A 25858-nucleotide genomic window follows, 5' to 3' on the forward strand; every position below is an offset into this window, starting at 1 on the left:
TTTACAATAATAGCTTGAGAACGGAACCGATAATTTAAAAAAATTAAGTAAATGTAAAAATATTTGTAAAATATCTAATAAAGTCATACGAAGTATTTCAACAAGGGGTCTGGTGTTTTCGAAAAAAAAAAATAAAACATTTGCGAGAATGACAGGCCGCTGAGATTCGAACCCGGAACCTTTATGAGTGTCAACGTTGCGCCCGCCGACGCCCCCTGTAATAAAAGCTTAACCTCTTTAGCATAAATGATTAATCAATTAACTAAGATTTTAGTTGACTTTTCTTTAAAGTAAAAAACCTTTATTGTCATTAACTCAGATTGTAGATAGTTAAAAACTTTCAATTAATTAAGGTTTTTAGTTGAGATAAAAAGTCAGTGTTACGAGCGGGATTCGAACCCACGACCTTCGGCTTGATACGCCGCTACTGAACCACTTGAACTATCATGACCTCGATCCACTCGGACACTAACTTCCCATCTCAACCCCACCTATTGAATTTTCCCTCATTTTTGCCGTCAAAGCACCTTATTATGTCACTAACTTCACTATCCACAAAGACCTCAACATTCCTTTTGTCAACGAACTAATCCGGTCCAGATTCCATACCAACCTTCGAATCATCCTAACCATACTGCTCGAGCCCTATCCTGTCATTCCCATCATAACAACCCGCCTCGTCGCCTCAACCGACGATGACCTCGGGACCTCCTTGACCCTTAATCATACACACTGAGTGCCAGCAATGGCTGGATCCTCAAACCATGTGTTCTACCGGTGCAGTGCTGACATTAGTGCTAGTGTTGTGCTGTGTGATTTATTAATCATGTGTACATATTTGTATACTATACTATCCTGTATAGGTAACAAAAAAAATTTATAATGATTTATTCCCAATGTGAATGTGTGAAATTTGATTTTTAATTAGGATTGTATTTTTATTTTATTTTAACTTTTTATTATATTTTACAGAGCAGTCAATGTTTAACTATGTATTTCTTATTGATTTTTTATCTTTAAGTCTACACAAATTACCATGTACAATAAGAAAAATAACAAGGGAATCCTTTTTAAAGTAAATTATTGAGATAAGAATTTGATAAAATAAATAAAAAATCAATCTTTCTTAATCCTTAGCCATTGTGCTTCAGGAATAGGACGGATGTTTATGTTCCTCCCTTTTTTTAGGCCCTTCAAATCTCTAATATTTTGCAAAACGAGTCAGCCTCGTTACGATTACCCAAGTACGGCGGTAATGGAGGAGGAGGAAAATGCTAAAATATTTTATATATTTAGGATTCAAAGACATCCGAGAATAAATCTGAATTCCGCGAGATCGAATCCTAGCTACGAGCAGTACGGCTACAACTTGTTACCTAAAGATCAAATTTCATTCAACGTATAACAACTAGAATCGGCTAAATTTACTTTTATCAACGTTAAATTATTAGTAATATGAAAAGATTCTGATTATTTTACCAAATCTTTAGCACGTCTTGGCTGTATTCAAAGACTGTAAATATTGAAAACCGGTTTGTCATTTTTAAATATCGATTTTATGTTTGAAATCCCTTAGCCTTTGCAGTTTATAATTGTCAATTAACGGATCAACGATTTACCTTTCAACGACGTTTGCCAACTGACTGCCAACGCATACTAATTTTCTGTTAGCACAGGTTGTTTATTTATTATTATATTCCGTTTACTCGTTGTTAAACAATGACCCTATCCTTAAAATATACATAGAGCTTTTGGCCCAAATCAATACTTGGGGTGTAGATAATCCATTATTGGCCAATTACTTTGTTCCTAAATGGTTTTTACGATAATATAAATGGTCAATGGTTATAGGGTTTTTTTTTAATATAGAAAGGACAAAGGGCTAAATAATGGTTGTATTTCTAATGGCTTTTACAGTTCCTTTTAACTTATTCCCTCTGAACTGAGGCGTGGGCTACGTGATGAAAAGTTGTTTTGAACAGGTGTATAAAGTTCCGAAACGGAGCGAACTTGTGATTCAATTCGGCAAAAACACAAAATGGCAGGTATTCTTGCCCATCAAAGCGGGCGGGTGCTATCGATAAAAGTTGTAAACTCAAATCAGCAGTCCTTAATGTCGTTTCTAACTATGTTCGAGGGTTGTACGCCGAATTTCAGGGAACGAGGAAGGAAAATAAACAATACAGAAAACCGTTTGTTTATGCCGTGACTTTGAGTGAGGATGGGTGAATAATTTTATTGTTGATAAATGTTCGACTAACTACTGTATAAGATATCATTGTTATATTAATATAGATCGGTTCGCTCCACTCGGACACAAACTTCCCATCTCATCCTCACCTCTCGAATTTTCCCTCCTTTTTGCCATTTTTCAAATGTCGTGTAATCGGATTGGTTTCTCGTCGACAAATGAAATGGCCACGGAGAGCTTTAGTGAAGATATACTTCTGTTTAATTATTAAATCCATTACAGTTCGTGGTCCGATTGACCAATTAACATTTCTGAATTAATTAATATTTATGAAAGGTATTGGTTGAGATATGCCATTGAAAAATGGCAAAAAGGAGGGAAAATACAAAAGGTGGGATTGAGATGGGAAGTTGGTGTCCGAGCTCGAGTGATAACGAACGATAGCTCAAGTGATCGAGTAGCGGCGTGGTTGAAGGTCGTATGTTCAAATCCCGCTCGTGACACTGTTTTTTTTAATCTCAACTAAAAACTTAAATAATTGAAAGATATTAATTGGTCATGCGGACCACGAAAACTAGTGAAGTTAGTGATTTAGTTGAACAAAACCAACAACCTTGAATGAAATTTTAAAAAAATGAAATTACTACCAAATTAATAATACTGGAAAAGAGTTAGAATTATTTATTTATGTATAATCTGTCTTAGTTTGTAGCGGCGTATTTAGGCGAAGGTCTTGAGTTCGAATCCCGCTCGTGACACTGATTTTTTTATCTCAACCAATACCTTTCATAAATATTAATTAATTGAGAAAGAAATAACTATCAACTGTTCGCTGTTTCGCCGAATAGTTAACATCTTTAAGAATTTCCATATTTGAAGCGGCCTCAACATCCCTTTTAAAATTAAAACTTCGATATAAACATGATCGAAATTCATTGCTCTTTTAATAAGTTGGCCCCTGAAGGTTAACATTTCCCTGAGCAGTTTGGAAGAAGAGCTTTGACCTGCATAAAAAGTGTGACATGTCCAAAATTTTTATTCTTGCATCAAGGGGAGGTAGGATGGGGACAAAACCATCGACAGGGAGATCCATAAGGGAACATTGGACCATGGTTTCTACCATTTTTAGTTTCGATTGTTTTTGGCCAGATGACAGATTTTGGATTACGTTCAGTGGTTTTTTTTTAATTTTTTTATTTATTTTTTTTTCCGTTATGATCTATGCATATTAGCCATTTGACAATTCCTATATGTGTGTTCAAGTTGGGGGGGGTTATCGTGAAAAAAGGGCCAGAGGCGACGGTGGGAATCGAACCCACGAACGCGGCGTGAGAGTCTCTCATGCTAACCACTCGGCTCCGCGGTCCCCTCAGTGGGTTGTTCCCTGTCTCCGTCTGCCAACCTGTTTCTTTCGTGCCTATTTTAACTTTTTCGGCAAAGGTAATCCCTTTTTGAATAAGGCCAGAGCCTATTAGGGACTTTGCTTGATTGAACGTTATTTTATTTTTCACTTTCAGCTCCAAAATTTCGGTTTCATATTTATATTTTGGGCAATAACGCGCCAAGGTGTTATGTGGGCCTTGACAATTCATGCACACTGGAGACTGACAAGGAACAGTCTTTTCGCGCCTTTCCAGCCCACATCCACACATAAAGACCTTCTTCTTACACGAAGGAATTGTATGTCCAAAATCTAGACATTTAAAACATCGAAGGGGAGCAGAAAAGGTAAGGACAGTTTTTTCCGTTTTGGTAGAGGAGGCATTTTGCGACATAACTTCCAAGAGAGAATAAAACAAACTGAGAAGAAAGAAGAACAGTACGTTCAAAGCAGGCAAATGTTTTCTGAGAGTCAATTAGAGCCTCCTATCCATTTTTTAAAGAATTATGTTCGATACGAAAATAAAATTGTTTACTCCACTGTTTTTTTTCCCGCGAATAAAGAAATCGGACTTCTGCAAATCAAAACCGCGAATGTTAAGGGATTACTGTATTTCAAATGATATTTATAATATATGTAGTTAATTAAAGTTTTATAAATTCAGTCGATTCCTCATTAGGTGATTGAGGGTGATATCACGATAAAATAAAAACATTAGGTAACATACTTAAACATGCTTAGCTTTATTTAAAAAATCCGGAACACAAAACTCAATAGGTTTGTAAAACGAACCGAAATCTAAGTGATTTGAACGTTAATGATTAAAGAATTAATAGGAAGAATGAGTGTTGTATTCGAGCATGAATTTGCCCGAAATTATCCCTTATGTGGCATAAAATTGAAAAAAATTGTCTTTTAGTTTAAACTTCCGATTCTGTTTCTTGGTTGTCCAATAGCTTCGTTTAAATTCAAAGTGGCGATGGTCCGTTGTGAAATATCTCACATCTTAGTTGGCAGCGGATACATTAATTGACAGGCGATAAATCTGGCAAAGTGGCATCGGCTGCTCCTCTTCGTCAAATTCGCTGACCAACACTTCGTATCAAGAAGGGATAAAAAAGAGAAGAATTTTTTTTTCGCTCGGCTGGAAATATAAAGTTCCGAATAATTCAAAGGAAATGTTAGATCTATAGATCATTGCTATCATTTCCTTTGAATTATTTAGAACTTTATATTTCCAGCCAAGCGACCAATTTCCACCAAATGCGCACCATGTTTTGCCGAACGACCGTAAATTTTGTTCAAACATGTTCACTTCAGTATTGATTTTATGGATCATTCGTCAAGAGAAATACTATCAGTTTGGAAATATTTTCTCGGGAAATGAGAGTCGTTGTCGACAACAAAGCCCTAGTTTCTTGAGCAACTATCGGTTATAACGTTCTTTTACAATAGAAAACTGTAAATAACAACTTTGAAAACGTGTTTGCAACCCTGCGATAAAAGCGTCAGGTTGTGAATACCGGGTGTGAGTTGTGTCGATTGACGTCGTACAGCTGATACCAATCAAAGCACTTACGCGACAATGCGATTCCCAAGGTTTTGTGTTTAGACCCGAAAATATATTCCAGATAAGTATCGCATTTCAGACCCTGTGGATTGTATTCAACAAAGGGGTGCATTACGCAATCGCTTAATTGAGTAAGCAGAACCGTTCGTTAATTGCGTTCGCGAGGACAATGTAAAATCGACGTTATCGTAATGCCAGGCTCAAGTCTGGGCGGGTAGCAGTGTTGATGAAGAGCCGCTGACAATGGGATTATTCCTGATCATCCATGAATGCGACGGTACTAGCCAATTAAGTAGTACAACGGCTGTCATAACGAACTGGTGCAAACGAGGTCTAATTAGATAAACTATTAGAACCGCGAGATCAAATAAACACGCCTAAAAAAATTTGAAAAAAAAAACAGTAATTCTATTGTAAAAACCGGCAGACCATCATTATACAAGGAAAAAATGAGTAAAAAAATTGAATGAATGTATTCGTTTATTTACATAAATATTTTTTAATTTAAATATATTTGTTACATATACATGATCGTATACTGTGTGTACACAGGATCGTATCGTGTACAAATGTGTACACATGATTAATGTATCGCAGAGCACAACACTAGCACTAATGCCAGCACTGCACCTGTAGAGCATATGCTTTGAAGAGCCAGCCATTGCTAGCCCGCAAGGTGTATGACTAGGTGTCAAGAAGTCCCGAGGTCAGCGTAGGTTGATTCCATGTAGAAGGATGGGAATGAGATGAGAGAGCTCGAGCTGTATGGTACAATGATTCGAATGGTTGTTGTGGAACGTTTGGAATCTAGACCGGATCAGTCTAGACAAAAGGAATGTTGAGGTCTTTGTAGATAGTGAGGTTAGTGTCACAATAAGGTGCTTTGACAATTTGTCTAAAGACTTTCGATCGGATGGACTGTTGGATGGCTGGATCCCACTGCTCGTATTGGTCAGTATTGGTCTTAGTAAAGTCTTATACTGTGTTAGGTTTGTCTTAGTTGTCTATACCTTCGTAGTAGTCCAAGTCTTGTATTAAGTTGTTGTTTTTTAAGTCTTGTGTGGTGATTCCACGTCAGTCTGCTGTCGAGATATAGTCTCAGGTATATGACTTGAATGGAAACTGGTATCTCGTTTTGCAAAAAATTACAGATTTGAAGGGACTAAAAAAGGGAGGAACATTAACATCCGTCCTATTCCTAAAGCACAATGGCTAAGGATTAAGAAAGATTGATTTTTTTTATTTTATCAAATTATTATTTTAATAATTTACTTTAAAAAGGACTCCCTTGTTGTTTTTCCTATTGTACATGGTAATTTGTCTAGACTTAAAGATTAAAATTAAATAAGCAATACATAGTTTTAAACACTAACTGCTCTGTAAAATATAATAAAAAAATAAAATAAAATAAAAATACAATCCTAATTAAGAATCAAATTTCACACATTCACCTTGTGAATAAATCTTTATAAATTTTTTGTTACCTATACAGGATAATATACTATACAATTATGTACACATGATTAATATATCACACAGCACAACACTTGCACTAATGCCAGCACTGATTGCACCGGTAGAACACATGCTTTGAGGAGGCAGCCATTGCTGGCACGTGTGTATGATTAAGGGTCAAGGAGGTCCCAAGGCCATCTTCGGTTGAGGCGACGAGGCGAGTTGTCATGATGGGAATGAGTGGATAGGGTTCAAGCAATATGGTTAGGATGGTTCGAAGGTTGGTATGGAAAGTTTGGAATCTGGACCGGATTAGTTCGTTGACAAAAGGAATGTTGAGGTCTTTGTGGTTAGTGACATAATAAGGTGCTTTGACAATTTGTCTAAGGACTTTCGATTGGAAGGACTGGGTGCGCTGGATATTGGAAGGCTTGGCAATGGCACACAGTTCCATTCCGTATGTCCATATTGGTCTTGGTAAAGTCTTGTACATTGTTAGCTTTGTCTTAATTGTCAAAGTCGACTTCGGCCTTAAAAGTCTTAGTAGTAGTCCAAGTCTTGTATTAGTTGCTGTTTTTTAAGTCTTGTGTGGGGATTCTACGTCAGTCTGCTGCCGAGATATAGTCCCAGGTATTTGACTTGATTGGAAACTGGTTTGTTGTTGATGTACAATCTTTTTCTGCGTAACAGTACACTGAGTTCATTTTTCTTCTTTCAGGCTTGTTCTCCATTTTTTACACCAGACATCGATAAGCTCAAGGTGTCCCTAGATGTTGGAGATAGCTTGGACTGGATTCTAATTAGAGGATAGGATTGCGGTGTCGTCCGCGTAGGTGGTTATAATAGTGTCAGGATGTATTGGTACGTCAACAATATAAAAGATATTAAAATAGGATCAAGGATACAACCTAGCGGTACATAAATATAAAATACCAGCGTAGTTCTTCATTTAATTTTTCTTTTCTTTCTCTTTAACCATTATTGTGTAAGTCGTCTTTATATTCTTGTATTAAAGCATATTCGAAGGTACATCTTTTTATTTTGCTTTTCATCAGAAGTTTCGGCTACGTTTCTGCGATATTCATTCAAATATTTTATACTTAAATCCAAATGTTTCCAAGTTTTGTTTGTTTTGTTGGTCACCAAAACCTGGATAGGTATAGGATTCGTCAGACAATCGTAAGATATGAGAGCATAAAGTCATTTTAAGATTTAGTTCCCACATTCTTCCACAGAGCCTTTTGCATATACTTTCTAAGGAGTCATTGACTGCCATTGGCTACAATTCCTCTTTTTCTTGGTTTTCTTTGTATCCCAGTGAGCGGTTGTTTCGCATTCGTAGATGATATGGTTGGCAGTTTCTTCCACCTCATTGCATAACCTACAAATGATGTCATCATTAAGAACAGATGTTTTCTCAGATCCACTAACCGTTTTATAGTCCTCCTCCTCTTGAGGACTATAGCAACGAGTTTAGTAACTGTAGCAATGAGTTTTCATGTCTTGGTGACGGTTGTTTTAACTTTATCAAGCGCCTCTAGTGTTTATCCATTTCTTCTTTTGTCTTTCATGGACCTGTGATCGAAAATTCTGGGTTTTTTTTGCTATCCCAAGAATAAGTTCATGGCTTGCATGGGGTCTTGCAGATCCTCCTCTGGCCAGTGTGTCACCCTTTTTTGTGTCCTGGTACCCAAGATATCATCGAGGGTTTCCCGAGTTTTGAAGATTTTGGATGTATATGGACTCTCATAATCATAAAAGGCTAAATAACTAGAAATTATAGACTTTACCGATTACATCAATTTTTCCCAATAAAAAAATTTGAGATGCTCACGTTTTTATATATAAATGCGTATATAAAAAAGCATAAATAAAACAACTGCCTGTCAATGGGTCATTTTACATAAAATTTTAGTTTTGTGTTTATATTATAATCATAAACCTAAGAGTTCAAATTAATTTTTTAAGTACATTAAAACGTTAAAATTTAAAAAAATAACAGCAAATAAAAATAAATGAAACACCTCAAGCAAATTACAGAATGAGGATATAAAATTTCATTCAAGAATGAAAGACTATGTAACTTTGAAGGTTTTATGTATCCTAACTTGCCCTTTATTTAACTCTATTTCTCTCTCTCTCTCTCTCTCTCTCTCTCTCTCTCTCTCTCTCTTCTTCTTCTTCTTCTTCTTCTTCTTTCTCCCTCTCTTCATATTAATTGATATAACATCTATCATCTATCCCTACATCATTCATTTGCCTTTGAGTTAATTAAATAATTTAAAAAAATTATAANTTATGTATCCTAACTTGCCCTTTATTTAACTCTATCTCTCTCTCTCTCTCTCTCTCTCTCTCTCTCTCTCTCTCTCTCTTTCTTTCTTTCTTTCTTTCTTTCTTTCTCCCTCTCTTCATATTAATTGATATAACATCTATCATCTATCCCTACATCATTCATTTGCCTTTGAGTTAATTAAATAATTTAAAAAAATAATAAAGAAATAATAAAGAAAGTTAATCGGTAATCTAGATTGTGATTAACCAGGTTAATAGTTAATCAAGCCTGCGATTGATTAAATTAATCTGATTAATTTTTAAAAATTAATATTCAACCGCTATCGATCCTATCGAAGCAAATTTAAGCAATTAATTGAATAGTCTAATCGATACTGAAAAGTTACTGTTGTAAAATTGAAGCAGCAAATTATTATACAAAGATTAATTATTTTCAGATCGTAGGTTAATAAGAACAATATACTGAAGTGCAGTAATGTGAACAATTAATTAATCAATCGTGTATCTAGAATAACTTTTAATGATTAATTTAATCAATCGCAGTTTTGATTAACGATTAATCTAATTAATCAATTAATCTAGATTGACGCTGGACCCATTTAATTGTTAATCAAATTTATCTAAATTCACGATTAACCTGTTAGTCCATTACTCCTTCTTTTAAAGTTAGATTAAAAACATTAATAGTTAATCAGTTTTAATGATTGCTTTTAATGATTACTTTTAAATTGTCAATGGACTGGAATTTGCCCAGCTCTGCTCCCTTTGTATCTCTTGTGTCATTTGTGTGAAATTAAAAGGTATAAAACGATCAATAGCCTCATAGCTCGTTAAATGTTACTTTCTTTTCATTCAAAGATTCTAATCTCATTTTGACCAAATTCAAACAGTATCAGACAAGTAACAGTTTTCTACGTTCTCTGGTTGTATAACGACTTAAAACCTCGTTGGACAATCAGGCTTTTCAAATGAAGACGTGTCTAAAACAGAAAAGTTAGAAGTAGCGTAACGACGGGCAAACACCTCTAATAAAGAAGGGCTGAAAGGCCTTTCAAAATTTTAACGAGGTATATCGATCCCCCGGTCAAACCTCTTATTAAAGAAAACAAGAGAGCGCTAATTCCCCGAGAAGATCGATGATTTTTCAACCGACTTTAATGATCCTTTTTATTGCTGATTACGAGGAAAAATTATTTTAACATGAATACGTTTTTGGGTAGAGACACTTAGTTTTTAAGCCATCGATTTCTTGTTTCTGGCGAATGCGCATGGGTTGGGATAGGTAAAATTAGGTTGGTTAGGGTTAGGTTAAGGATTTTATTTTTCCTCTCAGCAGAAAACCTGGAAAGAGAGAGAGAGTTATTATTTGGATTTGAGAATGGAATCATATAAATGTACATATTCGGTTTCAGTTTCAGTCTTAATGATTGATTACACAACTTCAGCTGATTCTAAAGTCCATATAATATATGTGTAATTGAAAGTCATTTAAATATTCACACACTAACTGTGCTGGTGTTGGTGGCCACTGATCTCCGTTTAGTACCAGTTTTCTGATGAGCTTGGCCTTCTGTTGCTTATATTGAGCACAACTGCTAATCAGCAAATTTTCGCTACATGGGGTAATATTGGCCTCACTCAGTTAAAATCGTAGTTGGTATTGGTTGTGTTTTCCAATGATTGGAAAGGGTCGTATTTAACTTGTAAGATAAATGTGGGTTTGAAATTTGGAACTGAATGGGAAAGTTCAGGGCTTATATATGTTTTTGCAGATCCTCCTCTGACCCGTTTGACAGCCTATTCGTTCTCCAAAATTCTTTTGTGTCCTGGTATCCAAGGTATCATCAGGTTGTTCTGTTGCGCCAGGTTTTGACGATATTGGATGTATTCACTTTCTCTCTCCCCCACTCTCNCTCTCTCTCTCTCTCTCTCTCTCTCTCTCTCTCTCTCTCTCTCTCTCTCCCCTCTCCCCCTCTCCCTCACCCTCTCTCACTCACTACACACACACAACACACTCACATATGCAGAGGGCCGGCGATGCGCTCAGCTGTTTGTCCGCCCCTAAATTTCCCACATTAATATATAAAGGGTTAAGAAAATGTATGATGAGACTTATTGACAAACCTGCGTAAATTTAATATTCGTGTACTAAGTAAGTTGCATTTTTTTGTTTTTTTTTTAATGAATAACCGGAATTTTTCCAAAGGGCAGTTTATTTGTGTATGTTGCATGCAAAAACTATCTATACGTAAATGTGTGTGGTATATTATGTTTTTTCTCAACATTCTATATCACTATGTTTGGTTGTTTTCAGACCGATATTCAAACAAATGTTATCGGAGACGAGAATAATTTTGGACTGTTCGGCCGACAAAATTTTGAAAGCTCTCGCTGACGCCAAAGAAGTCGACATGCTCGGAGATTATCACCGATACGTCTTAACGTCACTGGTAAGTAATTGTAAATTGATTTTTCCTCTCTTCCTTCCGCTCTCACTCTCTCTTCGTGCTATTTACCAAAGGCTCGCCGTATTCTGGTAAATTCCAGTCCGACCAGATCCTCTGGTAATCCAGATACTTGTTCACCAACTAAGATAAGGATTTGGAAACATTCCAGCATGTCAAAGTTCCACGACAGATAGGCGTTTGCCCCTTTCGAATAATTACGGTTTTCCGACATCCCTCTGGCTAATACCACCGATATCTCACAAACTTCGCCACTAGTGATCCGACTCTAAAACCAAATACGGCATAGCATTATACTGATTATTTGCTTAGCCCTTTCACACATCAAAAGTATCGTGTGAGTTAAGCCTACTTTAGTTCTGATTCTTAGGATATTTTTCCCGAAAATTGTTTGGCTGTATAATAATTTATAATAATTTTACTATAATAAATAATCCAAATAAATAACATAAACACTTTGAGTGAGTAGAAATACTTTGATTGAATATAAAAAAATATATTTTGCATTGTATAAATTCACTTTTTTCCACATCCTACTGTATTTGTTAAATTTAAACCATGTTTGTAAATCCCAGGCCCTGAAGATGATCTCAATAAAGATCGAAACGTGGCATGATAAAGAAAATGTTTTTCTGAAACCTACATCACACCAGACCGCATCTCTCGATTTCGGAACAATTATTTTTTCTAACGAACTGAGATTGCAGCCAATGCTGATAATGCAATAGCTTTTTGGTCTTGTGTGTTATAATCTATAATCTAATCTATTATTTGCGAGTTTCAAAGCTGAAGTCATCATCAAAATAAAATTAAAGTAAATTTCTTTTTTATGTATGCAGACGACACTAAATGGATATTTAAAATTATTAAAATTATAATTTAATTTAATTAAAATTATTAAAAATTAATTAATTACAAAATTATTAAAATTGTTTAATATAGCCAGGAAATCTTTCAGTCTATAGTGTTTTTTTCTTCCATCGTACCACCGTTCTATTTTTAAGCCCAAAAGTTATCCCAGCAAAATCATATCGATAACCGAGACCCGGCTTCCTCTCCGTTTAATTCTAACTAATTTAAGAAAGTGAGAGAGAGAGAGAGAGAGAGTGAGAGTGAGAGAGGTTGAGAGAGAAGGGTCTTTTTCTGGGTAATTCGGGTGGCGGCACAAGCAGAAAAGCATTCCTCGCGTCTATACTTATTCAATTAAGCCTTCTCCCGGGATCTAGATTCTCCAGGATTTTCCAATGAAAACACGTTTCAGGAGAAGAAAACAAAAACTTTTTATCACTACTGGAGAGAACCAACTACCAGCGTATAATGCAAGGTACATTTTTTAATTCGAAGTAGTCGTTTTTCTAATTTACGTGAGTAAATTAAAATTATAAATGTGATGTTATTATTTCTGACAGAAATATTCTTAAATACACATAAATTATTATTGATGTGCAAAAAAAAAAAACATAGGGTGTAAAAAATCCATACGTACTTATTAATAAAAATAAGAAGAAGCAAACAAGAATGATTATGATTAATTTATGCAGTTAACATTGAGGAATAAACCCTGCGTTCTGGTTGTACACCAGAAAGATCAAACCCCTGGTGGCATTACTATGGTGGCAAAACCATTGCATAAGAAGGCATAGAACAAACAGCAAAGTTGACAAGTTGATGTTGGTCTGCGAATCTGTGAACTCAGGCTGAACTGGCATAGGGTCACATATTGGGTGTTCAATCGTGGGTTTGTTGAATTGTTCAAAAGGTTTCGGCTTTGCGCCATCTTCAGTGAGGAACTGAAGATCTCTACGAATTCCTTACAGAAGACGGCGCAAACCCGAAACGCATGTGAATAATTCAACAAAACCGCGAGTGAAGACACAATAAGTGAGCCTATACCGGTTCAGCAAAAGTTTATAAAGACTAAAGTATTTTAACAAAACGGTGGCAACTTGTCCAACAACAGTTATGGGACCCGTATTCGATTTTTATCCTTAAACATTCATATAGGTACAAACATTGGTTTCGAGAGTGGAAAGGAACTCCTGAGATACAAAGAAATAAAAAGAAAAGCTTTAACAAAATTCAGAAGAGAATTGAATCCGTATATCTACAAACTTTTGTAGTCTATAAATCTAGAAAACTCTAAAGGTACTAAATGCGTATTCTTATATTATAAATTGCCGAATGCTCCTAAAAAACTCAGCAAGGTGACCTTGAGGTAATTCCAGGACACCTAGGCATAGAAGGAAATGTTCGTTCACCCAGTAGGCCGGAACCACAGCTAAGCGCACCGAAGACTATTCTAAGTTGAAGCCTGCAAAATGGCGAGAGAAAAAACTCAAGCACTGGACGAAAGCACCGGGTATAAGGCATGGAGTGAGATTCATATCTCTCAAAAAAATGACTATTTCTCTCCCTCTCAGCAGAAAAAAAATTGATGAAAATTATAAGCCACTACTCAATTAACTACCACCTCAAGAAGATAAGCAAAACAGAGACAGAAGCAAAATAAATAAAAAACCACGGACATCACATGTACTTCAAATTTCATGCCGTACCCCATACGGTATAGCTACTTCGGTAAGCCAATTCTCACTCGAAAGATGACCCAAGAAGGAAGCACCGAAAGTGCTTAGTTTGGTAAATAAAAGCGCAGTTTCCACGGTATAAAAGTTCTAAAATGGAGCTACTTAATAAGTCGCAGTGGAGAAAAGGCTGGAATCTTACTTGACCCTTAAAAAAAAGTTATCTACAATATCTAGTAATATCCAATTGTCAAGAAAAAGTTGTGTACTATGTATTTCTGTAATTGCTAGTGGCACATATACATGGATTCTCCCTTGGTATAAGAACAATATTTTAATATTTATCTTGATGTTATCACAGTTTACTGTATTTACCAGGTTAGGCTATAAAATACGTAAGTATTACGTATAACTGTATGGGTAATTTGTATTTTAGTGTAAATTTTTTCTCTCCGTCTCTCTCTCTCTCTCTCTCTCTCTCTCTCTCTCTCTCTCTNCTCCCCCTCCCCCTCCTCTCACTGTTTCCCTTTTATCTCAATATCTCAGCTAATATATAATCGCCATAAATTCTAGGATCATTTGGTCAGCTCTTTGGTTTTCGCACACGCACAGAAGCTACTATTCACAACCTCGGTGTTGAACCGAGGCATTTCGAAAGGTTCTCTGAACCTTTGTAAGGGGAAAGGACAAAGGAACAAAGCTATACAAGGCCCGATATTGCTTTGACCGCTGGTAAGCCCCTTCCGAGAGCGTTATGCCCCGACAGGCTTAAGGTCAAATTGTACTAGTCACAATAATTGCCATTATCGACCATATTTGTACGCGTTTTAGAAGATGACAACAGCTGCTGGAAAATGTGAAAATTTTGTGAAAAAATTAGTTGCTGTTATAAAAACCAGAAAAACAAAGTTAAATTTTATAAACACTGTGACATGTAACAGGAAAACAGGGTTTTTAAATTAATACGTTATAAAACCATCCTTTGTACGGAAATATTTCCTTCAATACTCATCACTGATCAACAGGATTTAAAGCGACTCTTCGCTTTCAGGATAATGAGATTGTTTTAATATTCACAAATTAAAACAAACAAAAAACCGGCTATTTAATTTTGCTGCCCACAGTTTGCAAAATTACAACCTTTGATCATGTTCATAAATTGAAATACGGTATAATTAATTACTCGCCGTAATTTTCATTTTTAGTGATAAAATAAACTGTTATAAACACATTAACCTATGAATAGAAAACTGAACAAGGAAATTTACGAGGGAGAAATATAAGAATCTTTCAGAAAAGAACGGCTTGAAATGTTTTAACAAATTAACAAATTCACGTTAAACATTACATATAATTGTTAATACAATACAATAGAGAGTAGAAAACAATGCTAGGGAAAGAGTATGAAATCAATACATCTTCTAAACAAAGATGGTTGCTTCAAAATCACACAAAAACACTTGCAAACGAAAAATTAACCATCAAATATCAAAACAGCGACAAAAAATTTTATGTATTCTCCAAGAGGAGAAAGCGATGTAACATAATATGTTCAAATCACGCAAAAATTAAAGTATTTGATTTTGCATTGGAATCACAGGGTTCATTTTTCATTAATCTTTTTACACATTGTTTTTTAAGATGGGCAGATTATTTTTTATTAAATAATTAATTATAGTTTATCTTAGCCTGATTTAGATTATCTCTATAAGTTTTTCCCGTCATTTCGTCAATTAACTAACTTACCTTCATCCGGGGAATACAGCATGAGTTTATTCCTTTATTCGTGGGCAATGAATTTTTTTCTCAAAAAACTGTGATTGGCAGAGTCGTACTAACAACTCATTTCCATCAATGTTAAGTTCAGTGCTAGCGTAATAAATAAAACGTCGCCATGGTTAGTAACAGGTAGAATAGTACAATTACGATCCCCAAAATCAACAGAATCATTACAAAATGTGAGATAAAGCCTCATGATCAGAAATTGTATGGGGGATCGCCCTACGCAAAATAAAATCAAGTAGTGAAACTTACAAAAATATTGTTCAAACTTCGTCTTCCGTATTTAGTTCAGTACATGTCAAAAAGTCTCAGAAACCAAATGAGTAAATAAGATAACAAAAGATGATGTAATATATAATATACAATATATAATATACAATATAAAATATACAATATAAAATATACAATATAAAATATACAATATAAAATATACAATATACAATATATAATATACAATATACAGTATATAATATACAATATGTAATATAAAATATACAATATATAATATACAATATGTAATATACAATATACAATATCATAGCTAAATTTTTAAAAAGCTTCCTCGAAATGAGGAGATTCCGGGTGAGGTACTGCCTTCTCTAGTACGTTCAGTCAAGAAAACGGGATTCCTCAGGGTTCGGTTCTGAGTGTCACTTTATTTGCCATTGCGGTAAACGGTCTGGCTGATAATATAGATGATCGTATAGTCCGGCCTTTATATGTCGATGATCTTTTTTTTTATTTGTCTGGAAAAAATATCCAAAACGTGGGAAGGACTTTACAAAACGTCATTGACACATTGTCACGAAAAGCAGACGATGTGGGTTTCAAATTCTCTTTGTCCAAAACGGTATTTGTACACATTTGTAGCCCAAGAAAACATTATGAAACACCTCGGCTTTTCCTTTCTGGCGTTGAAATAAAGGAAGTCGACGTTGTCAAATATTTGGGCGTTTCTTTCGACAAAGCCCTTCGATGGAAACCTCAAATAGCCCAGATGTCTAATTCAGGAAGGAAAATACTAGGCCTGATGAGATTCCTCGCTAATTACAATTGGGAAGCGAATAGAGACATTCTTTTAAGAATCTTCAGCATGTACTTAGGAGCAAAGTTTCGATACGGGGCAGCAGGTTACTCTTCAGCGCGAATATCAACTTTAAAACCTCTAGATAGAATTTATTATCAAGGTATCAGAATTGCAACAGGGGCGTTTAGAACAAGCCCTTTATATAGTCTCTGCAATGATGCCGGTGTGCTTCCTCCGGAACTTTTCAGGGAGGAGGCAATTCTTAGGTTTGTTGCTAGACTTTGGTCTAAGCCTTTCCATCTTCTATTTCCTTCAGTTTTCCGTAACCCTCACCAAGATATGTACTCGTTCCTAAGAACTAGGACGAGACCTCTCGGAATCCGCGGTACTGAAATGTTGAGATTAGGAGGGAATACCTTGCCGGCGGTTGAGGGTTTTAAATTGCTAGATATCCCACCGTGGGCATTACCTACTGCCACAATTATCGAAGATCTGGCCTTGTTGAACAAAAGAGAAACACCTTCTCTGATGATCAAGGCAGAATTCTTGCGAATTTTAAATAACTATCNCACAATTACACAGAAGACAAACACTTTGAGCCCTGAAGATGATCTCAATAAAAGATCGAAACGTTGGCACGATAAAGAAAATGTTTTTCTGAAACCTACATCACACCAGACCGCATCTCACGATTTCTAAATAAACAATATATAATTTACAATATATAATATATAATTATATTATATTATCATATCCCTGCATATGGAATCATTCGCTTGCAGGGGGGAAAAACAGTTAAAATCCCAACTGAAGTACCAATATATTACGGAAAAGCACAATTTATGTTATCGCAATTATGAGAATGTCTAAATAACCTGGTTAATGTGAAATCGATAAATGTTCGGTGAAAAAAAGTGGAGAAATTGTACATTGGACAAATTTCCCATGCCGTGGAACTAATATTGCTAAACGATGAATTATTGATTCGAGCGCCTGTGGATAATCTCAATCAAGAGTTATGATCGAGCGTAGGGTGAAGAAGAAAGCCATGTTTCAATATTAGTCCCGGAATTCATCATGATCCGATTGTATTCAACGGGCGCATATCCGACACGGTCAAAAACACAAAATTGAAGTGCAAAGATTTGTGATCAATCGGTGATAATTGGCAACATTTACAACAGAATAAACGTAACGCGGCTGTAAATAGATCAAAGGCAAATAGTATTTTAAACGTATAAAACAACTGTGTCGAACATCAGATGGAATGGCGCGATGTTTGTACATGTCACCGACTTCTATTTGCTTTGGCACGGATTGGTTGCCGGCGTTGGGTTCAATCAGGTCGTGTTGATTCCACATCGATGCATCCGAGGTAATAGCATTATCCCAGTTTGTCCCTTTGTACACCGAGAAGTGACCTCGACGGTTTAAATTGTTGACCGAGGAAATTATGTTTGACAAGGATAAGACTCGGGGACGAGGCATCCACATCATGGTAACTGCCGTTTGGCACTTGCAATAAATTGCCACTTCGTGCCTAGTTTGAAGCGAAGTATACAGGAATAACTTAATTCTGTCTATGCCATCAATCAGAAGAAAAAAAAAACAGCTCTTTTTGTTTAAATTTGACTTCAATGTTTTATTCAGAAAGACAGTCATCTATAGTCTGGGTCTTTATAAACACGTAAGGAAAAAATTAAACAGAAAGAAAACTCATGTCATAAAAGTAATATAGAAACTATCTTGTATTACAATCGAGAAACAAACAAATAAATTCCTTTTAACTTTACACGGGTTATGTCAAAAATTATATACAACCACTTTATCATAATTTTATTTATAAATCGATATCGAGGGCATCTGCCTCCCCTCCGCGGTCTCGACGTCTCCTTTCGTACAAATAATATCTAAAACAACAACCTGGAAAAGAAAAAAGAGTAGAATAAATTAATTCCGTCTTTCTTCGTTTATTTTATAATAAAGAACTCGATAAACCATAATACAACTGAGTAATAAAAAATATACAGATTGTATGTAAAAAGGGTTATTATAAATACAACAAAATTAAACATGCTCGCAATATAATTTTCCTTTTCGTTTTGAAAACTAAACAGTAACATTTTATTCGAATTGATTCAACAATCAAATTTATTGCCGGGACTTTGAAAACAGATTCGCTTAATAAAAAACTGATTTAAATTTTAACACTGGAAATGTGCATATCCTTTAAAATTCATTACGCGCTTGGAGAATGTAGTCTGGTTTCTCAATTAAGACCAGCTGTTGATTTTCAAATCAACCGTTTTTTTTAACCATTGGCTAGTTTCGCAATTAAAAATGTTACAACCAAAAAAACAGTGCGCCAGTTTAATGCGAACGATGCTAAATTGGCAAGTCTCGAAAGCGATGACTGTATGGTATTCCAATTAGTCCTATACCGCTTTGACGTTGCATGATTTATCCCAGTCCTACACAACGTCTTGTTATATAACATGAAACTTTGATGTATAAACAACAGGAACATGATAAACTGAAATCGCAAATATTTTTCCTAGACTAACTGCTTAAAATTTCATATGCTAACCTCACCTCGATTTATTAATGTATTGTGTAATTTGTGTAATAAAAAAAACTCAGCTAACATGATGATCACCAAAACGTTTTTATCGTGAACTCAAAGTTTTGTATAATATTAGAAAATAGAAAGCAAGTCAAAAAATGAAATATAAGTTGAGATATATTTTTTGTTATCACTGTCTTCGCAGTTTTGGCATGTCAGATACGTTTCGGTTTTCCTTTTACCAATAATAATTCTATATTTATATTAATTATTATTTCGCTTGTTAAGATTATTATTGAAAAAGAATTATCAACAAATCGATATAAAAAACTTGAAAGGACCTAATAGTCGCATCAACAGCAACAGATTAAATTGTGAATGGAATAACCAGATATTCTTCGGGAAAAAGCGAACGGTTTTTGTTCAAATGGGTAGAAAAAGATGGGAAAGAAAGGTGGGAAAATAGCTTCAAAGATAGGCTAACCTTACGATACTTCCCATAGGATTGAAAACGAACCTAAGCAAAATGGATCTGTCCCGATTTTGACAGGGCCCGGCAACTTTGCCAGATGCTAGCATAAGTTCAAAAGAACAGTCAGCCCCCTTGTGTACAGAGTATACACAAGATATTCTTCTGCAATAAGTTTGAGGGTGAAAGAAACCCTCAAATAAAGAGCACTCGAGTAGAATAAGACCTTTTCTGTAAGAATACTGTGATGGATATTTTATTCGTGTTTAACTATTTTATTATGTTTTGATAAATAGAAGAAGAAGAAAAATAACTTTATTCTAAGACTGGTGTCCACCTAAGAATAAAATACATGATATAAATAAAGGAAGTTCCTTCTATGAAATTAAAAGTAAAATGAGATAGAAATCTTGGCACAATGTATACCAGTAAGGCAAGCTAGAAGAGAAAATTACAAGCATATTAAACACAAATATCAAATATTAACGTAAGGTCTCTGCTTGGAGGGAGAGGAGGTGATTATACAGGTGGGATTTAAAGGAGGAAAAGGAGGCAGTGTGACGAATAGAAATGGGAAAGGAGTTCCAGAGTTTAGGAGCTCGGATCAGAAAGGATCTTTCGAAGGTATGGGTTGTTTGTTGCGGAATGATAAGGTCGATTGGGGATGAGCGGGTGTTACGAGTGTGATGTGAGGAATTGAATTGGAGGGATTGGATGATGTAAGGAGGACGACGAGTGTGGATGGACTGGAAAAGAAAGCAACCTAGAAAATACTGTGCACGGAAGGAGGGGAAGAGCCAGCAAAGTTGGGAATACAACCCCGACACCCGGTACCCCCGTGGGGTGCCGAATACGAATCATACGCAACAATTCATGATACGCTTCCATCGCGTGTTCCCCCCTCCGAGAGATCACCGTATGCCACACAGCACGAAGAAGGCAAGTATAAGGGGAAGATACAAGGAGTTTGCGGGTGGAGAAAGGTAGGAGAAGCCAGTACCGACGAAACAGGCTGAGGGAAGCAATACACTGGCAGGAAATTTGGGAAATGGGAGGATGCCAGGAAAGGTTTTGGTCAAAGATTACTCCTAGGTTTTTAACCGAAGGGAATGGGATGGTTATTTAGCATGAGAGGTGGGACGCAGGGGAGGGAATTGAGGAGTTGCCTGGACCCGATAATTATGGCGGTGGATTTGGTCGGATTGAGGAATAGGGAATTTTTACGTGCCCATTTGTTGATGGAGTTCACGTCTTTTTGGATCTTGAGAATGGCCGAGTGGATATCGGAAGGAACCATCCCTAACCACCCCTAACCATTCTTTACCATCCCTAAATACCGCCCATTCATCAGGTAATTTTGTCTAGAGCTGGTTTCCTCTTTACTTAATTGTACAATATGTTAATATATATACGTAAAACGCACCGCTTTTTCTTAAATTTATTTTTGATTGTACTCAATAATATTTTTGATAAAACAAGGATACCTTGGAACTCGAGTTTTCAGAGATAATGTATTAATTGAATTTCAGTACGGCTTCAGAAAAATCTTCAATACTTATTCAGAAATCGTGAGATGCGGTCTGGTGTGATTTCTGAATAATTATCGATTAACGGTCACTAATCACCACACAAATTTTCATTAAAATAGACAACATGTATAATTTTGTAAACATGGTCAAAATTAAATTAAGCAGCAAAAGAAACAAAATGTATACGTATTTTGTTTATTTCTCCTGTGCGTTTGATACGGTTGATAGGCACGCTTCATTTTATAAACTCACGCATCTCGCAATGTCAACGAAAATGTTCAACTCTATAAAAGGTCTACAGCAAGAAACTAGAAATGGTTAACAAATAGGCCTGGGTGTTGAGCCCTTTACAGTTCTTCCTTTTTACAAATGACGCTAAAGTATGTAAAAATGGCGGTTGGGTACATGTAGGCAACAGAAGAGTGAAAGTCCTAGAATATGCTACCTGATCTTATTAGCCTCTAAACCACACGCTTTGCAACGAATTATCTACACGTGGAATTTCAAACTTCACAAGTCAAAATTAATGATATTTTGCAATGGGGTAAAGAGGTCGAAAATAGAAAATTGGTTTTATAACGGGGAAGCAAGTGAAGAGGTTAACTGTTATAAATAGGTTACTTGCGCAGGCTATCCTCAATTAAAAATCATTAGGAAAATCCTAATAAAGAAAATATGCATTAAAGTCGATATGGAATGCACTAATTGAAAACAATTTGGTATCATATGGGGCACAATTAAATGTGTAATCGTTCAAACCGGTCTACCCTATGCTATGGAGGGCCAATTTGGCGTGGTGAGTGGTACAAGGAAATTAAAAAATTATTTAGGTATTTTATTAAGAAGTTGCTTAGATTACCATCCTATACGCGTTCTGCATTATTTCACATAAATACAAGAATAGGGCACACATTATTACACAAAGTGAAACTGTATTAAAATGTTGAACATGCCAAAATTTAGATTGCCAAAATTGCTTGTAATGGAGATCATAAAAATTTCGGAAAAACAATAATTACATGAGGAAATTTAATTTGGGAGCTTCTTTAAATAATGGTAATATTCATTGAAAAAATACTGCAAGTAATTAGGAATTTGTTACTTGATCGTTATAATGCCAAATATATGGATCAGATCAAGATTTCTGAGAAGTACACGTTAAGAAGTGAAATTTGTATAGCAATTTGCAACTTTATAGTCAAAAATTGTTGTTACAATAAGTTAGACATTTGGGAGTCATTATTTTTCCAGTTTGTAACACATAAGAAAAAGAAGATATGTACCATTTTCTTCCTTCTCTGCCCTAAATATAATAATTTCCTGCGGGTGTTTCAAACTGACAAGATAGATCAATTTTATACGCTGAAATGTGTGGTGATTAGTGATAGTTAGTCGATGATTATTCGGAAATCATGAGATGCGGTCTGGTGTGATGTAGGTTTCAGAAAAACATTTTCTTTATCGTGCCAACGTTTCGATCTTTATTGAGATCATCTTCAGGGTCTTTGGGATTTACAAACATTGTTAAAATTTAACAAATACATGTAGGATGTGGAAAAAAGTGAATTTATACAATGCAAAAAATATTTTTTATATTCAATCAAAGTATTTCTATTCACTCAAAGTGTTTGTTTTCTGCGTAATTGTGCCATTCTTGCGTGTCATGTTGAGAGTGCCAATGAGAAATTTATATACGTTGGATTTTAAAGGGGTGGGGAAGGAAATCTGTATAGAAAGACATTTTTGTATAAGGAGTCGGCTTCTTTGAGGTGAAAAGAGCCGACGAAGGAAAAAAATATGTTGGTAATGGTTCAGTCAGATTATCCTTTCAGGATTATATTGAAAGGGGTAAAATAGGAAAAGGAAAGCTAAATTGTTGGAAAATTAGACTATGTGAAAAATATTGGATGTGTGGAATGTAATGTGATGATATAGGTATGTCATATGTATTGAATTTGAACATATAACATACCTAATCATCACATTACATTCCACACATCAAATATTTTTCACATAGTCTAATTTTGCAACAATTTAGCTTTCCTTTTCCTATTTTATCCATCATCCTTCCCCACCCCTTCAAAATCCAACGTATATAAACACAAAATAGCAAAATCTCACTGGCACTCTCGACACGACACGCAAGAATGGCACAATTACACAGAAGACAAATACTTTGAGTGAGTAGAAATACTTTGATTGAATATATAAAAAATATTTTTGGATCCTAATAAATTGTAAATACCAGGCCCTGAAAATGGAAAAAATGGGAAAAAAGTTTGTAATGATTCGGCCAGATTATCCATTCAGGATTATATTGACGGGGATAAAGAGGAAAAGGAAAGCTAAATTATTCAAAAATTAGACTATGTAAAAATGTTTGATTTGTGGAATGAGATGAATGTTTTATATGTTATAATATGTGTTTTGTGTGATGTAATGATATATATATATATATGTTATCTATATCTCACTGGCACTCTCAACACTACACGCAAGAATGGCACAATTACGCAGAAAACAAACACTTTGAGTGAGTAGAAATACTTTGATTGAATGTAAAAAATATTTTTTGCATTGTATAAATTCACTTTTTTCCACATCCTGCATGTATTTGTTAAATATAAACACTGTTTGTAAATCCTAGGTCCTGAAGATAATCTCAATTACCGAATAGAAAAAAAAAGCCAGTTGCTTACTAGCTGTCGTAAAAGTATTTATGAACTTATGAACAGATTATTAAACAAGTAAACTATGTTTTAAAACAGATTATTTTTCATTTGTTAATATTTACTGTGTCCATAATTTCATATAATAACTGTATTTAAGGACATTTTTATTTACATTAGTATTCTTTATTTTTGTTTCGCACGTATTAAATCTAATGAGGCTCCTCAGACTGTTTAGGCCATTAAATCTGTCTTTAGTAATAAACTAACACACCAAAATTATAAATGAAAATGTATCTGTAAAATAATAAAGGCTAATTTAGATAAATACGTAAATATTTTAAAAGCCGTTCCAGAAACTAGTGTAAAAGAGGAAACCCGCAAAGGGAGATAATTTTAATTACAACAAATATTTTTAAAGATATACATTCTCCCTACCTCCCTTTGGCCTCTCTTTATAGGCGAAGCCAAAAGAAAGCCTTAAAAAGTTAAACCCTAAACAAAAATTGTATTTTTAACGTGCCATGTAGCTGTTTGTTCCGTTGGTATGGAGTACATAGGCATAGCCGCTGGAGGATGGGCAAAAAAAGACTGGATGGTGAGATTTCCTCTAAGAACCCGATCAGACTCGGCGCTGAAGATAGCGAAAAACTGAAACGCCTCTTACAGACCAAAATGATAGGAAAAAACCAAACTTTAAATATAGATTTATTACGTTGCGTGGTCCGCTTGACCAAATAAATTCTTTTCAATTAATTAAGGTTTTGGTTGAGATAAAAAAAGTCAGTGTCTCGAGCGGGATTCGAACCCACGACCTTCGGCTAAATACGCCGCTGCTCTACCACTTGAGCTATCGTGACTACAATCCACTCGGACGCCAACTTCCCACCTCAACCCCGCCTCCGAGTGATCGAAGTCACGATTGTTAAAGTGGTAGAGCAGCGGCGTATTTAGCCGAAGGTCGTGGGTTCGAATCCCGCTTGTGACACTGCCTTTTTTATCTCAACCAAAACCTTAATTAATTGAATAGAATTTATTTGGTTAAGCGGATCACGAAACGTAATAAATGTAATAGGCAAAATGAAGTATACTTCACTAGCTCCCCGTGGCCATTTCGTTTGCCGCCGAGAATCAAATAAATTACACGACATTTGAAAAATGGCAAAAAGGAGGGAAAATTCAAACAGTGGGGTTAAGATGGGAAGTTAGTGTCCGAGTAGATCGAAGTCACGATATCTCAAGTGGTAGAGCAGCGGCGTATTTAGCCGAAGGTCGTGGGTTCGAATCCCGCTTGTGACACTGACTTTTTTATTTCAACCAAAACCTTAACTTACGAATAGGCCATACTTGGCAACCTAAAAATTCACAACGTTCGAAAGGAAAAAGTGTAGAAACAACTCAAGACGTTTAAAACAAAATTGAAAATGGAAAGCAAGGACGATCACAATGACCAACTGGAACAAACCACAAAACACAAACTTAAGACATTAAATAGGTACAAAGACAAAGAGAGCACTGACCTTATACCTTTCACCTTTCACGAAGAACATATAGATAGGACCCGATTGTTCAAAAATCCACCACTTAAGATGGCGATAAGCTGTAAACACGTCTGATAGATAAAAACAGTAAGTATATACAGACGACCGAACAACATAAATCGCACCTTGTGATAAATTTAGTACTACATATATCAAAACGTTTGGATTCATTTTCATTTTCAGGATGCGCATACGGTTGATTTTGGGGACTTCAATATTGGAAGGACGAACATTACCACAATCAGATTAATTGACACGTGGGAATTTGACGTGCAAAAAACTGTTTTCGATTTCAACGACGAGGTGAATAAATTAGGAGTGCGCAACGGCCACATGTCACCGGAAGCCATTAAGGTAATTGAATTGCCCATTGGCCGAGCTGTGATGCCGTTTGGAAAA

General features: G+C 35.5%; 1 protein-coding gene across 1 annotated transcript in view; it reads left to right on the top strand.

Moving 5' to 3' along the window:
* Nucleotides 1-25858, top strand: part of LOC106665159 (glutamate receptor ionotropic, kainate 2-like) — a 101278-nt gene that overhangs the window by 56754 nt on the left and 18666 nt on the right. The window contains exons 5-6 of the mRNA XM_024229563.1: nucleotides 11207-11342; nucleotides 25643-25813. Coding sequence (XP_024085331.1) covers nucleotides 11207-11342; nucleotides 25643-25813 — 307 coding nt within the window. The remainder of the gene's footprint in view (nucleotides 1-11206; nucleotides 11343-25642; nucleotides 25814-25858) is intronic.

The sequence above is a fragment of the Cimex lectularius genome, unplaced genomic scaffold (genome assembly GCF_000648675.2).
Source record: "Cimex lectularius strain Harlan isolate CLEC.00 unplaced genomic scaffold, Clec_2.1 scaffold186, whole genome shotgun sequence".
Taxonomy (NCBI): Eukaryota; Metazoa; Arthropoda; class Insecta; order Hemiptera; family Cimicidae; genus Cimex; species Cimex lectularius.